The sequence below is a fragment of the Filicampus tigris genome, chromosome 3, assembly GCF_054856515.1.
Source record: "Filicampus tigris isolate MCC_2025a chromosome 3, RoL_Ftig_1.0, whole genome shotgun sequence".
Taxonomy (NCBI): domain Eukaryota; kingdom Metazoa; phylum Chordata; class Actinopteri; order Syngnathiformes; family Syngnathidae; genus Filicampus; species Filicampus tigris.
The window spans coordinates 18481889-18498918 of record NC_141219.1 but is presented as its reverse complement, the minus strand read 5'-3'; the positions used below and the strand labels follow the sequence as shown (position 1 = coordinate 18498918).

Genomic DNA, 17030 nt, shown 5'->3' with positions numbered 1-17030 from the left:
GTGTCTTACAGCCTTATTTCAATATGGCACAGTGCAGTTCTTCATTACTGACACACAGCTATTAAGGCTTTGAAAAAAATATATATCATTATTGTTTTTGAAAGAAAGATTCAGCACGCATTCAAAATGTGCCTAGCTAATGCTCTTGGTGAGCTTTTTTTAAATTGAGAAATGACAATTACACACACTCAAAAAAGATAGAAGATACACATTTGGATAAAGCATACAAACAAAAAATAAAAAGGGTATTCGTGTCAGGAAAAAGCAAAAAAACAAATTCAACTACCGTGAGTATTCTTGCTGAGTACAGTGGAGCCTGCATATTCAGGATTTACAGTCCACCTATTTCAACCTAAAATCACTTATTTGCAGAAAAACTTGCCTAATAATTACAGTAAAATAAGATTTTGGGGTTTTTTTCGGGGCAAAATACTACAATATTATATGGTATTTATTGAATGGTTACTGTTGGCCATGAGTACGCCCCCCCAAAAAAGATCAAACTACTGCAGTCATCATTATAACAGGTGACATATCCGGTCAGGTACTGCTACTATGTATGTACTGGAAGCTCTTTAGTGTACTGTATTTTTACAGCCACATTTGAAGATGATTGTACATGTGTTCTGGGATCACATGTGGTTTGTGCTATATTTATGGTTTAAACCTTTACCGCGATAAAGGCAATTCTAATCACTTTTAGGGGTGTGCCAGGAGGCGGAATCTCGCTATGCTCGGACACGCTCTGTTGCTATCCCCCGCTAAAAACGGCAGTACACTACATAGTACACAAAAACATTATGTTATTGGAATGCATTGGAATGGCATGCACGTTCAACTTAGGCTACACTGTTGGAATTGTAGGAATCTCACTCACCCAAAACTTTATAAGGAAGAAGGAATTTTGGGGGCCCTTTCCATATAGCTCCTTCAGTCCTCCCTTCTTCTCAGGAAATTTGTCATAAATCTGACGAATGTCCACAGACTCCAGCAGGGCGTCGCTGTAGGAATGATTTGTCTGTCCGATATGCACAAAGAGGTGCTTGTTGTACTGAGAGGACAAATGAAAGATGTGCTATGGTCACAAATCGCAGTGAAACAAACTGGTTATCAAAGAGGATCTATTTAGTTTACAGTTGGTGAGCGAAGCTCTCAGTTTTAGGACTACAAAGAGAAGATTACATGATTGAAAACAATGATTGCGATAAAAATACATTTAAAAAAAAAAAAAAAAAAATCGGAATATTAGAAACAAAGAGTTGAACTTTAACTTTATCTCATTCAAAGATTCATAGAAAATCCTTTAAATTTACGAGAGTAGTTGTCCTTGTTGCGTCCATAAAAAAAAAAGCAGATTGTGTGGTGCCATTGGAGCAGCTTTTCCAATGTGTTGCCTTGAAGTCAAATGCAACAAGTCAAATGGAGTGTACGACTTGTGACGGCTTGCAAGTGGTATTAAATGCAGAAAAAAACAACAACATGCAAACATTGCATTTCTTTTGAACAAAAAGATGAATTGATTAAGTACGTGGGAGATATGCAAATAAAATGTTTCAGCAGGCAGCTGATTAATAAAGGGGGCCCTAGCTCTTTCCTCTTTTTCTGGTCACCATCTGACTTTCTTGAACAAAGTCCCAGTGTATTTACAAAGAATCAAACGGCATGACAAGAGGAGCTGGTGATAGTTCATGTTCTATATTTAACGCTCTTCTTACCGAGTCTGGGTCTCTCTGTTGCTCCAGGAAGGCGGAGAACTCCACCAGTCGCAGTTTGGTTGTTCCGATAGAGCGGCCTTGCCATGCTGGTGCCGCCGGAGCAGAAGCGGCTGTCGGCTCGTAGCCTGTGCAGTGAGACAGTAAATGTCGACATTGATTTCATCCTTTGAAAATGCAGACCTTAATGCAGTAGTAAAGTGGCGACTGAAATAAAATACTAAATAATCGTATAATTGTCGTCATTTAGAAGTTGGTAAAAAAAAAAAAAAAAGTAATATGAATTTAAAAAAAAGGAGTCCAAATAAATTTTAAAAACTACCTTTGTTATAAATAACAGTTAACACAAAAACTGGAGCTCCTTTAAAGAGGTCAACTTTAACCAGGCATTTAAACTATAAACACCAGGAACAAATCACTTCATTCAGACCCACTTTTTACTTCCTTTGAGCTTGATTGCAATTTGCTCACGTACCCCTAAGGGTATGTGTGGCCCTGGTAAGAAAGCGCCGCACTACAATACAATTTAATTGACGCTTACACACAAAAATATACGTATATAGATTCATCCAAATGGAACCGTCCACTCTGTTGTCTCATTCTCAGATATAAGATGCTCATTTAATTAATTAAAAAAAGACTTTCATACACAATACGAGCACAATATTAATCCGGTAATTTCAGGCCTAACTGTACAATATGGACGCCTAGCCTGTGCAGACTACCCCGGATACTTGTGGTTCAGTAACCGTGGATTCGCATGTTTACAGATTCTTTTCCCAACATTTTAAAATGTCCCCATCCCCCGCGAATAGTGGGGATCGACTGTAGTAAATACACAGCAGAAGATGGGATGACCATGACACAGTGTTCCACCTCAGTGACCATAACATTCCTTCGAGTGTGTTGTGTGAGTGATCCTCACTTGAAATGGCCGTTGTGACTGCAGGCTGGGTGGGGTAGGCTTGCTGGGTGAAGGGTTTGATGCTGCAAGAAAAATCCAGCAAAGCCATGAAATGTAGAAAAGTTTATTAAAAAGAAAAACTGAATATAATATGGTCATAAATATTCCCAGCACTCTCCCTCGTTTTGGGTACATTTTGGGCTCCGGATGACGTCAATGTCGGATATACCGTATGCGACCTGGACATTCAGATTGTGGTCGCATTGCAAAAAATCCGATACATATCCGATATAGGACCACAAATGAAAGTGGTCCAGGTCGCATTTGAAAAAAATGTAATTGAGCTGTTCAGACTGTCATAAAAAAAATCTGATACAGATCGCATATGGGCAAAACAATCCGATCTGGGTCACCTTTGCCTGCGGTGTGAACCTATTAGCCTAAATTGCGCATTTCTCTCAAGAATGGGTTAATAGTTTTCCGATTTAAGACACCCTTTGCCTGATGTAGCAAAGCAGCACCGTGAAGGGTCGTGTTATTTTCTTGGTAAGTCTTAGCTCTTTAGGTTCTGAGTTCATTTTCAGTAAATTTGTATTCACCCTAACTTTTTCCACAAATGTACCTGCGGATAACCTTGTTTAAACGTAACATTTTGAGCAATGTAGCACACTTACTCTTGTGAGGATCCTGGCTGACTGGATATCATCCCTTGCCATATCTAAAGAATTAGATACAATCATGAATAAAGATATTAATAGACAAGAAACAACAAAGGACAGCCGATCGCAAGCCACTTTTGTGGCAATATGAAAATGGCTCTGTGTTCTGGGAAATAAGTTATCTCCACTAGCACTCCCTCTGATCATGAGCTTATCTGATTGGGGCAGTTGAGCAAAGCCTGGTGTGTAATGTGATTTGGCCCCGGCGCGGTTCTCATGGCTGCCCCGCGTGAAGCTGAACAGGACTGATCAATAGTGGGGTGTCTGGGTGCGAGGCCCTCACCCCTGCTCCGGGGAACGCTGGATGCGGGATGCCAGGCAGTCCCAGCTTGTTGTGAATAGCCGTGGCAGAGACGATCTGAGCTGACGACATGGAGGCCATGCTCTGGAGGGCTTTGTCCTTCACGGCCTGGTCCTTTAATATCAGACACAAAAGGCTTAGTGCTCGCACAGAAAGAAGGGGGCGGAGTGCATGTTGCATAGGTAGCAACAGCCACAACCCAGTAAAAACACTGAAAGCACTAGTGACCTCTCAAACAATACAAGCACGTTAAAAGAAGATGCAACAGCGTGGCTTTTGAAGTGTTAGCTTTTTTTTCCTTTTTTTTTTTTTTTTTTTTTTTTTTGAATGGAGTGCACCAAACAAACACGTGGCTCGTGGATTCCAATTCACGGTGGTATGCATTTCAGCAAAAGTTTGCTTATTGACTATAAATAAATAAATAAATAAATAAACAAACAAACAAACAAACAAACATCCAGCCGCAGCAGCACTTCTATCAAGGTTTCAACAACTGGCATGTTAAAAAAAACAACAACCTTGAAACATAGTTGTTTTATTGATTAAAACTGAAGGACGCCGATTCCTCTGAGGTAAGAAACTTTTAATAACTGCACTAGATGTAATTAAAATTCCGTGTAGATGTGGCTATTGAAACACCAAATCACAGTGACAGCTTGAAGTAGTTCAGAAAGTTATTGAAATGTAAAGTGTAAATTCAGCATTCTCAATAACAGGAGCGTGCACACCTGAGCTGTAGAAGCCGTGCAGACACAGTAATGCTAAAGTTGAAGCATGCTGACAGCCCATGCCAGTGAGTCCAGCTACAGTGTGACAACAGCGGGACAGCACGCAGAGGAAAATCCATTACAATACATTGGAAAATCCTCTCACTACGGCTAAATCACAAGCACAAAACGAGCAGTGGCGGAGCAAGGCCCAGTAAAAAAGTTTTAAAAAAGCAGCACAGATGAAAAGTCCATACTTACCATACTGGTGACCTAAACGCAAACCAACAAGGTTACATTGTAAAATTTAATATGATAAACAGTGTTTTTTTAAACTGTAAATAATCCAGCGCATAAATATGCATAAAAAAAAATGTTTTTTTTACACAAAGGAGTATTCGGGCCACACTGAAATCAGGGAGTGTTTTTGTAGACATATAAAATTTGCAACTTTTTTCCCTGTAACATTGAAACTTTATTCTTGTAATTCGATCAATGTGGCTAATTCTCAAAGGGTTTGTTTGTTTCCCTTTTCAGTGGCCCTAATGCTCATTTGTAGATTTCTTCTATTTGGAACCGTCTGATACATGTTTTACCAAATTAGTGTGGAATCATAAAAAATGTCATCATTCATTATTTATAATGGACAAAATGTCCATCACCAGAAGCACACATCCCAGTCTCATCAATCCCAATTTCAACCCCCATGAGAAAAAGTAAGGATCACATTTTTGTTGTTGTTTTTCCCTTTCATCCAGAATATATTTTGTTCAGAGAGCATAGCCATTTGTTTATTTCAACAGTAGCAAACATGTAATCCTTAATCCTAATACTACACTCTAATACTGTAAATGGTATTCTGGTCAATGTAGTCTAACAGCCAGTGATGCTTGAAGAGTAATGCACCAAATTCAACATGAAGAAAATGAAGATGTTTGTATTTATAAATGAGCTGCAGCATCGAAGTGAATGTCCTGCTCTCAGCTTGTCATTACTTGAAACAAAAACAACAGTAGCATAATGACTCATTTTACTGAGGTGCCATAGACATGAGTGGAAACAGCAGGTTTTCAATGATGACCCGCCCCCTCCCCCCCACCCACCACCAACCCCCACACCCCATCCCTCCCTCTGCCCACAAAAAACGGAAGGGCACACTTGTAGATCTCTTTGCCACTGCAGTCTAATTTGCTTTAAATGAGAAAAGACAGGGATTCATAAAAAAGCCGTCTGTTTTTCCTCACAGAGCTGCCTGTGCCTCTGAAAGAGCAGGCATTCATGTGGCTGCCTCACTTTCTGTGGCTCTTTACACATAGACACACCACAGATTAATGAGGCGTCATTACTGGGTATGGAATACTGGGAGTGAAACAACAAAGTGTGAAAGTCAAAATGTATAGTACTACACCCAAAGGAGAAAAGCAGAATGGAAAGTTGTTTCATTCTTCACTAACTTAATTTCTTCTTGAACCATGAGTTTGTTCAATGTCATATGCCCTCCTCATTAGTGCACTTGGGTGATTTATTTTATTTATTTTTTTAATGTTAGTACAAATGAAAGGAAATCTGATGGGACCACCCAAGAAAAATAAAAAGGAAAGAAAGCAAGTGCAAGCCGGAGTACTGTGAGCAATGTTGAATTATCAACAGGTTGACGGGAAGACAGAAAGCAGAAGGCATTTCACTAAACTGCCTGCTTGTCAGCTATTCTACGCTCTCGATGCAAACTGCCGAGCCCTTGAGGAGGAAACTTAGGTTACACTTGTCAAATGAGGGTGTGCTGTCATATTATTTATTCATTTACACACACATCGCCTGTTCTGCCATGCCCCTTAGAGAGCAACTGCCTGAGCGCTGGCGCTCTTAGCCAATCACCAAACAGCCAATGCCAGCATGCTTTCCCACATTAAAGCAGTTTGACGTTTCGTTTAAAATCTGGTAGCTTTTTCATCATAAATAAGCAATGTTTCAACCACATCAACATCAACGTACAGGAGGTCTCCAAAGTCACTATACACTTCCTTTGTTCTGTTTCGTTTCAGGTATCATTCAGGCACACGTGAGACCATCGGCATTTAACAGCTTAGGCTTTGCAGTTTTTGGAAGCATATTTGTCAATTGACACTGGAGCAGCGCTGCAAAATTGCCACCTGGCAACAAATTTTGTCCCGGACAGTTCTGTGCCAGTTTAAGAAGCCTTATGGCCATCACACCGCTTTACCAAAAGTATAATTTACGCTATCAATGGCAAGAGATTCTCGGAAAAGGATCTGCTCTTGCCAACTTGATTTGGCGGAAAGACTGCAAAAATCACCACCGATGAAAACACCAAATTCCTAGAACATGTTTTCGCGCAAATCCTGGGAAACTTGATGGCTGCACTGGACTGAATGCTGTCAAGGACAGAAAAATCTCTTGCCAGACAGCAATTTGCAAAGCCTAAGAAGTGAAACGCTGATGGCCTCAGTGAGTCCGAATAAGACCTGAAAGGAAATAGAAAAAAGGACTGTGACTTTTAAGTATACCTTTCTTGGGTCAGATGTTTGGACCTTCAGATGTACTAGAAAATTTGGCAAATTAACGTTGCCTCATGGTAAACTGCGTACATATATTTGCGCATCTCGGATGGTTATCCTTATCTGCTGGTAATGCAAATCCATTATTTGTTATAGTGTAATGAGCAAATGCTAGCTAGTTATGAAAAAATATTTCATTTTGTTTATTATGTAAATTGTAAAAAAAAAACAAAAAAAAAACAGGGGCTCATCTTAAAGGCTATACAACTGCTCTCATAACATGGATAAATAAATAAATAAATAAATAAATAGATATAAGTGAAAACACAGTGTATGAAGGTGAGATGGGCTGACAAGGTGAAAGGGTTTTTGAGACAAGAAGTCAACAGAAGATTTGGGTTAGGGGGCTAGAATCAGGTATTAGCCAGTCCCTGTGGGAAGAGGGCATTTAGTCCAGACGCACAGCAACAAACAAGCCCAAAAGCAGAAAAGCGCATACCTTTAGCTTGGAATGAAACTCACGAGATTTCCTTCTGGCTAGAACCTGAATGTGACTAGACACCTGCGGGGTAGGGGAGGGGAGGAAAACAAAGGAAGAGCCTGTAACCATAGCAATGAAAAGCCCCCTGTAACTGGGCAAAGCCAGACGTACCTTAATGGCAGCTTGGATTTCTCGAACTTTCTTTCTTGCTAAGACCTGTATGTGACTAGACACCTCCATTCAAAAGAGAAAAGGGGAAAATAAACAAAACGAGAACACACGTCTTTGTCAGGGAGACAAGGTGCAGGTCAGTGGCATCGCCACACAGCACACCGTGCTAGCATCCAATAAAGCATTATCCTGTGTGTCATTGTCACTTAAGTGAGCTGATTAAGGAGGATGCAGGCCCCTTTAGAACACATTAAGAGCACACAGATGTGAGCCGCTGTGTACTGAATGTCAATTGGTTAGTCTCATATTCTTATGGGAACTGGGCGAGGCATTTCACCGGCCAAGTTTACTTCCTGTGCAAAATATGGTGACATTGTTAATACAATCATATCTAATGCTAATGTGGTAGCAGGTGTGAGTCAAAAAAGGTTTCTTATCATCAATGGAAATTATTACTTGTTGATGTTTACACAACAGGAAGTCTGACAGTCCCCCGAAAATCGTATTTGAAAACATTTTGATATGGAGGTGCGAATGGTAAATTTTCAGGGTCCTCGCCGTACTCACGTCAGTGTGTAGTCATTGCACAGTGGTATCTTGACTTACAAGTGGCTTGATTTACTCGTTTTTCGAGCTACGAGCCGTCACTTGGCTGATTTTTTGTTTTGCTTTGACTTGTGAGCAAAAATTTTAGATACGAGCACTAGATGGTGGCAGTGAACTCAACTCACATCACTTTACAAGATGCAACCGGAAGGAAGTGAACAATTGCATAAAAAAAAAAAAAGCTTCAAAGCTGTTTTGACAACTCCCAGTTGAACCGAACAATCAAAAATTATTTCAAAAAGAGAATTACACATTGTGTATTTAAAACAACCACATGACTTTGCCTTAGGAAAGTTTGCTAGCGTGATGTATGCACACGGGCTAACTGAAAAATATTCACAGGCATATATTCTTTATCCTCTTTGTAAAGTATCTACTAGGAGCACAATGTGGGGCAAGAATAAATAATAACATTTGCATTCATTTGAATAAGGAAAGACGGTATGCGGTATGACTGTTTCGAGTTATGAGCGTGGTCACGAAACAAATTAAACTGATAAGTCAAGGCATCACTGTTATGTGTAAAATTCCCCAAAACAAATGAAGCACAATAACTGGATTAACTCGTAGCTACAGTGCTCAACATGAATGAATGCACACCAACAGATTCATGAAACCTTGAGTTTCATTTCAGAATCACTATTTTCTGTGATCTGCTATTCAACATAATCTAACCATTGATTGTCAATATGCACACATAACAAATGTGTTATTTTACAAACACAAATTGATGTTGTAAACATCAATTTCATAACCTCAACAAATTTAACCAGCGGTAAATTTAATCCTCATCAAAATGCTGGAAATTGTTATTGTGTTCACTGAGAAATAGATAAAAATACTACGTTTCAAATACGGTGTACTGTATCTATTTATGTTGAGCACTGTACACCTCTCTGGATTCAGTCATCGCTACCAAGTGTAACACACAAATGATACATGAATTGAAATTTTCAGACAAACATTGACTACAGAAGTAACAGCACCATTGAACCTTGGGATCAGTAGCGAAAAATAAATGTTTTTCTTTCATGTTCCTCTCATTCCGAGGCCATGTCCAAATAGACAAGTATTCTATTAAAAATCCATTCATATTGGACTTGAAAAAAAAGACTATTTGGTCAATTTCACTGAGGGTTTTTTTCTTTATTGTTTTGTTAAAATTACATTCAAGAGGGATAATCAGGACAAACTCCACTTCACTGTGAATCTACTTATATGACTGGCCTTTTCCATTCCAAATTGTTGTTGGATTGTTGTATTCGGTTAGAGTACATTGCCACTTGCTGCCTGCAAATGCCTGTTCATGTATTACATTTTGTTTTGTTTGAATACATGTGTACAGAGGCCAAAAAAGTCGACACACGCCTGTTCAAATACCACGTTTTTGTGATATAAATAATTGTAAAACCTTTTACACCATTAATGTGACCTTTAACATAAAAAAATCTTTCAAGAAAGAACTTTTCTATAGAACTTTCTATATCCACTGTGTGGACCTTGCCTGAGTTGAAAAGCAGATTTAAGCAGAGATCTTTCCTCATTTCAGCCTGATCAATACTTACACACAATGAACAAAAGTCACTTTATACATCTTCTTCATTTTGGAAATTTCCTGTTTAGATGGTGTGAATGAGACCCTCACATCACCTTTGCAAATTAACTGAATGCTTCTTAATAATTCTTTTGGTTGATTTCCTTTACATACCAACATGACTTGTCCTTTATAGCCCTCAATTCTGTATTTGCAACATTTGTTTTATAGCAAAGGATCAGGTCATCTATAGGGCTGCACCGATACCGATTATCGGATCGTACAAATGCTATGCACTGATACCACGCCACCAGTCTGACAATTACCTTCTGGGTTGTGGAGTGTGGAGATACTTTAAAGGGGAAGTCAACCCAAATACATTTTTTTTCAAGAATATGTTCTATGCAAGCCCACGAGTTGAAACAAGTATTTTGGTCATTTAACCAATTTGTAGTTTTTTTGTTTTTTTTTATGTGTTGCGCAGATGAACACAGTGTTGCTGCATTCATCTTTGTGTCAGCGTTGTTGTATTTTGTTTGTTTCAGCGATGTTAATTTTCCACTAGTTTGGTTGCTTGATTAATGCTGGCTTGCAGTTCAGTGCAACCACCATTCACGTTTACAGTCGCATTATGAGCGCAAAAAGGTGACTTGACTCGGACATCTTGCAAATAAAAGTGTTTTTGAAAACCATTTGATTAAAATAAAACATTCACAACGGCAAGATGGAATGGCATTATCTCATATTAGTACTTGGTATCGGCGAGTACTCAAATGCAAGTACTCAAATGCAAGCACTTGTATGCGGTCTGAAAACAGTAGTATTAGTGCATCCCTAGTCATTTACAGATGTGAGCGTGGTCTGTATTTCATCACTTTGCTTCAGAAATATGAGCTCATCTGTGGTCAGAGTTGTGCGCACAGACTGCTAAAGACAGGATGCACTCCCCAATACGGACGACAGGAAAAACACTCTTTGGTTAGGTATGGTACCAAATCATTAAGGTCGAGACTTTCCCCATTAATAAAGACTTCTACCACAGCCAAGAGCATGAACTCTGTGATTCCATTTGCAAGGAAAAGGAATATTTTCAGTAACTGTGGTTACTTCCTTTTTACATGACATCTCATTGATGCTCATAAATGCATCATGTAAAACTGATTTATCATATTAAATTAAAGGCTACATTTTGAGCGAAGGGGTGGTCAGGAGTTCATAGAATTGCACAAGGGGAAACCGACTGATGTTTTCATCTCCAAATTCACTACAGCTAAGGCTCTTATGTGTGTTTCAAAGTGGAACTAAGAACTAAGAGAGACAATTTCAGAGATGTCTAAATCCAGGGACATCTGTTCATGCGACATGGCCGTGACAGGGGATTATTCCGCCATGCAATAGAGACAGTCCCTCTTTTCTTACCTGCTTGCGAGTTCTCGTCTTCCCGGTCCGAAGCTTGATATATCTGGCGATCAGCTCGTTACGACCTGCAAGAACATAGAATGGTAAGACCTGAGATCATGTGGCGCTAAGTTGACGATGGCTGCACGTTTTACTGCGTCATTAAAGTTTGGATTGAAAATCCATTCTTCTAGGTTCGACTTGTAGAATAAGTATGTTTTTAGATGTGGCTGACTAAAAGAACAAATATAAACTGGTAAACACACAAGACACTGTTTTGCATGAAAACACCAAATGGTATTAGCATTAAAAAAATAAAAATAAAAAAAACTCCAGAAGCACAGCCTCTCAAATTAAATTCAATCTCTTCAAAACCAAACACAATGAAAGACGTAGCTGTTCATTCTATTGCGGGGAAGCAAATGGATGAAATGGCTTTAAAACAGAGCAGATCTGACTAGATTCTAATTAATGTGCATCTTTGTACAGATTTCCAATTAACAAGGGCTCGAAACATTCTTGTGCCCTCAGGTCTGCTCTAATTGTTGTCACAATGCACATGACCTCTGCTTAGCCCTTTCATATGTTAATAACATGCCGCCAAACAAAACTATTAGACAAATTATAGGTTGGGGGGGACTCTAATTATGTGTCCAGCTGTAGCTAAGCAATGCCAGGGTTCTGATCTACTACTGTTCTATGAAATGTACAACCACCCACCACAAATCACTGCAACATTTTTGTGCCTTCACTTCATTGTCAGATGTCTTATTCTCACCACGACACATCGACAACCTACACAAATGCTAATGTGATCAATTATGATGTATCGTATTATGCAATTAACAAGAGAATGCACGGTAGGCAGCTAATGCAAATATTCTTGTTATAGGAAACTGCAGTCACATCCAGACACAATTCGTTTACGATTCCTTTTTGCGGCTGTAGGAAAACAACAAAATACGACCAAGATGTAAGTCAAACGTCAATATGCTGTGATGTGGTAGGAACAGATAGAGGCTTAATGTTGAGGATCAATTACAGGACAGATCCTTCTGACATTTATTGTGTTGTCGGTGCATCCATAACAATGTAAATATGGTGTGAATGACAATCTATTTAATGTTGGGGTTAGGTCAGCCTTAGTGCATGCGGCCACATGCTGTCTGCTGGGAAATAAATATCTGTGGATTTGCAGCTCGAGCCTGCTTGTGCCATGCGCCTGTAAACTTCATCAGATGGGTAAAGATTTCAATAATTCACACACTGTGCAAACGTAACATGACAATACAGGCATTCATGCAACCTCCTGATTCTGAGATCAAAGCACACAAATGGCCAGCTGAAAGCTTGCTTGCTATTGAATAATTCATTCTTTTCACTAGACTGGGGTAAAGAAGCTCGATGGGTCCTGCATTTGTGCAGCAAAATAACAATGGCTTAAAAATGTCTCCGAAATAATTCTGCCTTTGCGACCTAAAATCTATAAGGTACAAGACTGGTGCACAAACAAATTGAAATGGGAAAGAAAAAAAAAAAAAAAAAAAAAAAAACGGCCAGAAATGTTTCCTCATATCTGTGAAATCTGGAGAGCTCACACATAACAGAGATTTGCTCGACTTTGCAGAACCAGGTGTCCATTATTGTCTTAGTTGTTTATGAGCAGGCAGAATCCTTTAGAAATAAATCAAGAAAATATTCTCGGGTTGTAGTCAAGTGAAGCCATAAACACCATCAGTGTATACTGAGCGGGACATAAGATCGTATGGTGAGTTGTTCCACCAAGATATTACATGGATCAATAATAATGACTGCCTGACTTACACTGGCAAGTTAAATGCCAAATGGGGCTGGTAAATTCACTTCTCCGTTGGGAAAGTAGGAAAAAAAATAAAAAAGGAAAAGGAAACAGCTGCATAGGGTTGTAGGATATCATGCTTAAAGTAGACAGAGTGAGCTGTCAAATGACAAATAAATATACAAAGTAAAGTTACAAGCTTTGACTCGATTCCACAGTTTGATACACGATTATATTTTTAACACAGAAAAAGAATCATCTTTATTTGTCATATACACACACGTATGCAAAGTTTGTCCTCTGCATTTGACCCGTTGTTCAAGCACACCACAGCGTTGTGTCCAGGACATGTTGGCAGTGTGTGGTCTCGAACCGGGGTGCTTGATCTTCACCACTTGGCCAAGATTGTGCATAACATAATCATGACGTTTGTCAGAGTAGACTGTGCCTGAGTTTTCTTCCATGTCTCACTTAAAAGGGAAGTCAACCCAAACATTTTTTGTTCTATGCAAACCCACCAGTTGCATTTGTGGAATCAGAGTTAATCCACCCGTTTTTAGCCATCTCCAGGGGCGGCCATTTTGTCACTTCTGTCGACTGAAAATGACATCACAACTGCTCCAGGCACAGGTAATGACCAATCACGACTCACCTGTTTTCTGAAGTTGAGCTATGATTGGTTGTTATCTGAGCCCTGAGAGTGTGTGAGGCCATTTTCAGTCGACAGAAGTGACAAAATGGCCGCCCCCAGAGATGGCTAAAAATGGGTGGATTTTGTTGCTTAACTCATACTCCACAAACGCAATATTAATCAGAATGCTGTGTTTCAACTACTGGGCCTGCATAAAACATTCTTAAAAAAAATGTTTTGGTTGACTTCCGCTTTAAAGAAGGAGGGGTTTTTGAAGCACTTAGGGCAAATTGTCTCTGACGTGATTTCCAACCAGGTAGCTGAAATGCTCCCAAACTGCAGACCTGAGCTTGAAGCATCTGCAATTTAGGTTTATGTTAGTCGTAGTGGCCAACTAGCCATGTTTCCTGCTCTTTGCACATGGCTGAACTTTCACAACCATTAGCGATAGCGATAGCCACAGATTTGCTCACTCTTGCCTGACGAGTCACTGGAAAAATGTAGTCGCAAAACACATAGGCGGAGGCTTTCTGGAGATATTCATCTACAAACTGCGCATACGGTTTTATTTTTATTTTTTCAATATTATATTATTATATTTAACTATGCATGAATTATGATAACTTACGTTAAGATTTTTTTTTTTTTTAAAGATTCTTTCATATAGGAGAAAGCAACTTTTGAATAGCTGTCGTGACCACTGTCCTGGAAAGGGTTTCGTTTGGTAGCACTGTGGACTCATATGGCTGTACCTGGATTGAAGGCACAAACTCTGGTAATCGGAAAGGTCATGTAGTTATGGGCAGTTTTGACTAAACACCCATCCTGCATATTAAGATTGGTATGAACCACGTGCAATGAACTAATTGATAAGGATGAGATACGGAATTGTTCTCTTTTTTTGTGCAGGTTGTAGGTGCCATCCCCGGCTATTGTGACCATGTGGAAATATCCTTGAGCAAGATACTGAACCCCCAGTTGCTCCCGATGCTGCGTCATCAGTAGATAAATGCGCTTTGAGTACCGTAGGTAGAAAAGCGCTATAAAAGTGACATCCCGTTTACCATTCCCATGCTTACTTCCTGCTTTTTCAACAAAGCTCTGCCCCTGGTTAGTGGGGGTCTGGGGGACTTCTCAGGGTTAAGTAAAGTCCTGCAGTTGCACCAAAACCTACAGAGACCTCGCAAAATTAACTCTTAAAGGCCGGTTCTTGTCACTCAAAGCAGCAGGGAAAGGATTCAACATTTATTGTGAGATCTCTGTCTCAATGACTCTGGAGGAGCTAGGAAATATGAATGGCACTCCACCAGCATCTCCACAAAAGGATGGTGGCTCAACTTTCACTAGGCTGTCCCCAAGTAGCCCATTCCTCATTCAGTCAGAAATCCAATTTGGCTACCAGCATCCTTTCTAAGGAAGCTGTGACAGACTCCCTCTGTTCTGAATAACAATGAAGGGCATTGTCATGTTATGCTGTGGACCTACCTCAGTGATGCCACACCCACAAAAAACTTCCCCCACAGAAAAACAACAGGTGTCGAAATAAAATAAAAACAAGTCAAGCCTTTTTGCCTGACATAAATTGACCAATAAGGCAGTTTTGGGGTCCCAAGAAGAACTGTCTCAACTGACTTTGAGTCCGGAAACAAAGCCATTTGTAACATAATTACATAATTTCAGGTCAAGGCATGCTAAACAAATAACGATCTTGGCTCTGTCGTGAGCAGCAAGAACAATGCTTTGCAGCTCCCTTCCAGCCATTTCTTCCCCCAATTTTAAAACGCATCAATTTCCCGTAAAAGCCCACCCACCACCCTTTTTCCCTCTCTAATGCAAGCACGACCGCAGTCACATCTGGGCTATAGCACTCCTTCAGCCCAGAGCCTGGCTTGGAATGGGCCTGCAGATAGCCTGCAAGTGGTCTGCAAGTGTGCGGCTTCTAGCACTTTGCTTGACAGACACACAGCAGCCTCCCACATCACAGAGCAAATGTGCCACAGTGGCTGGCCTGTAAGGACTGACCTATCAATAGCCCTCTTTTCAAATCTTTAAAAAGGACCCTGTACATTCTAATCACAAGCAAATTGAGACTGTCTCACAGCCTTTTGACTGTTATTTACTGCTCTTCTACCAAGTCAGTGCAACAGCTGATTCCACACATGCCAAAACAAATGATGATTCTTGCTTCTTGTTTTATCACATTGAAACGAGGAAAACAAAAAAAATATGATTTACTTGTCTGTGTGTAACTTTTATAGTTTTTAAATGATAATTATTGGAAAACTTGATACCAACCTGGATTCTTTATATAAAGAGTAGTTACTCTCCCAAGGACAATCATGCTCTCTCTCTCTCTCTTTTGTGGGCGGGGTTTAATTTTGGCAAGAATCCACACACTGATGACAGCATAAAATCCTAGTAATTTATAAACAAAGAAAAATTCCCCTTCAAATGTTGTCAACTTTACATATACTGTTCAATGTCTATGCAGGGACAGAAGCTTCATCCATAACTCATCCAGACTGGGCATTTAACAGTAATTTAAATTTAACTTAGACCATAACATGTTAATATTTCTCCATCCATCCATCCATTTTCTTTATTCTTTATTCATTCACTTGGGTCACAGGTGAGCTGGAGAATACTGTCGACCCTTTTTCAAATAAAAACAACATTTGAAATCTGATTTCTTTCAATCTTATTAGATCAGGTTAAAAATCAATACATTTGATCCTTTACACCTAAAAGAAATTATGAACCATGATTAAACTTGACCTTTCTTTAGCTATGGCAAACCTAGATCATAGCATTTAAATCATTGGATTTATATGTGGCATGTTTAAGCCTTGGCAATGCTTCTGGTTTCTGAGTGCCCTCAATAAATGAATCAGGACTGCATAGTACAACATGTTGTTTTTTTTTGTTTATAAAGACTGAATTAATTGTTGCACAAGCGTGTGTGTGCACGTGTGCATACAGTATCTGCGCGGGTGTGTGTGTGCGTGCGTGTGCGTAGGTGAGTTGTGTGTGTGGGGGTGCGTGCCAACACACGTCTTAAGTGACGCAAATACTAACATCACAATAAAGCAAACAATATTGTCAAGGTATTTGTCGATGGTCTTTGGTGACAAAAGACAGGGGGAGAGACTCTTTTCAAAGCATTATCAACATATTGCCACAGTTTTGCCAAGTGTACGTGAACATAGGGCAAGAGCAGAGCCTGTATAGCAGGGCGCACAACATTTATTATTATTAACATGTTATTTAAGAACTTTGTTGGGAAAGGCCAAATTATGTTGACCTATATTCTAGGTTTCTCTGAGAGTAACAATTTCAAAGGGAAAACGAATGCTGTCTGCTATTGAAGATAAAATAATAGCAATTAAATGAAATATGATCGGGTGTCTGGCAGGTGTTTCCTATACGGCATAGTGGGGCTGCTGGTTTTATTAGCCCACATAACAGTCAGGCTCATTTAGCCTCCAGGCCACTGCTGGTGGAAATCAGAGGATAACATCTACTGATCATGACATCAGGCTCCATCCGAGCTGC

General features: G+C 39.7%; 1 protein-coding gene across 7 annotated transcripts in view; it reads right to left on the bottom strand.

The window, feature by feature from the left end:
* Positions 1 to 17030, bottom strand: part of tead1b (TEA domain family member 1b) — a 50862-nt gene that overhangs the window by 9598 nt on the left and 24234 nt on the right. Inside the window, exons 4-12 of one of the 7 annotated variants that reach the window (XM_086025263.1) lie at positions 11071 to 11135; positions 7512 to 7574; positions 7359 to 7421; positions 4605 to 4616; positions 3619 to 3750; positions 3291 to 3334; positions 2638 to 2699; positions 1716 to 1840; positions 878 to 1051 (exon numbers count right to left, since the gene is read on the bottom strand). In XM_086025263.1, coding sequence (XP_085881389.1) covers positions 878 to 1051; positions 1716 to 1840; positions 2638 to 2699; positions 3291 to 3334; positions 3619 to 3750; positions 4605 to 4616; positions 7359 to 7421; positions 7512 to 7574; positions 11071 to 11135 — 740 coding nt within the window. Of the gene's footprint in view, positions 1 to 877; positions 1052 to 1715; positions 1841 to 2637; positions 2700 to 3290; positions 3335 to 3618; positions 3751 to 4604; positions 4617 to 7358; positions 7575 to 11070; positions 11136 to 17030 lie in introns of all 7 variants that reach the window. The other 6 variants (XM_086025260.1, XM_086025264.1, XM_086025265.1 and 3 more) reach the window with 6 other exon arrangements.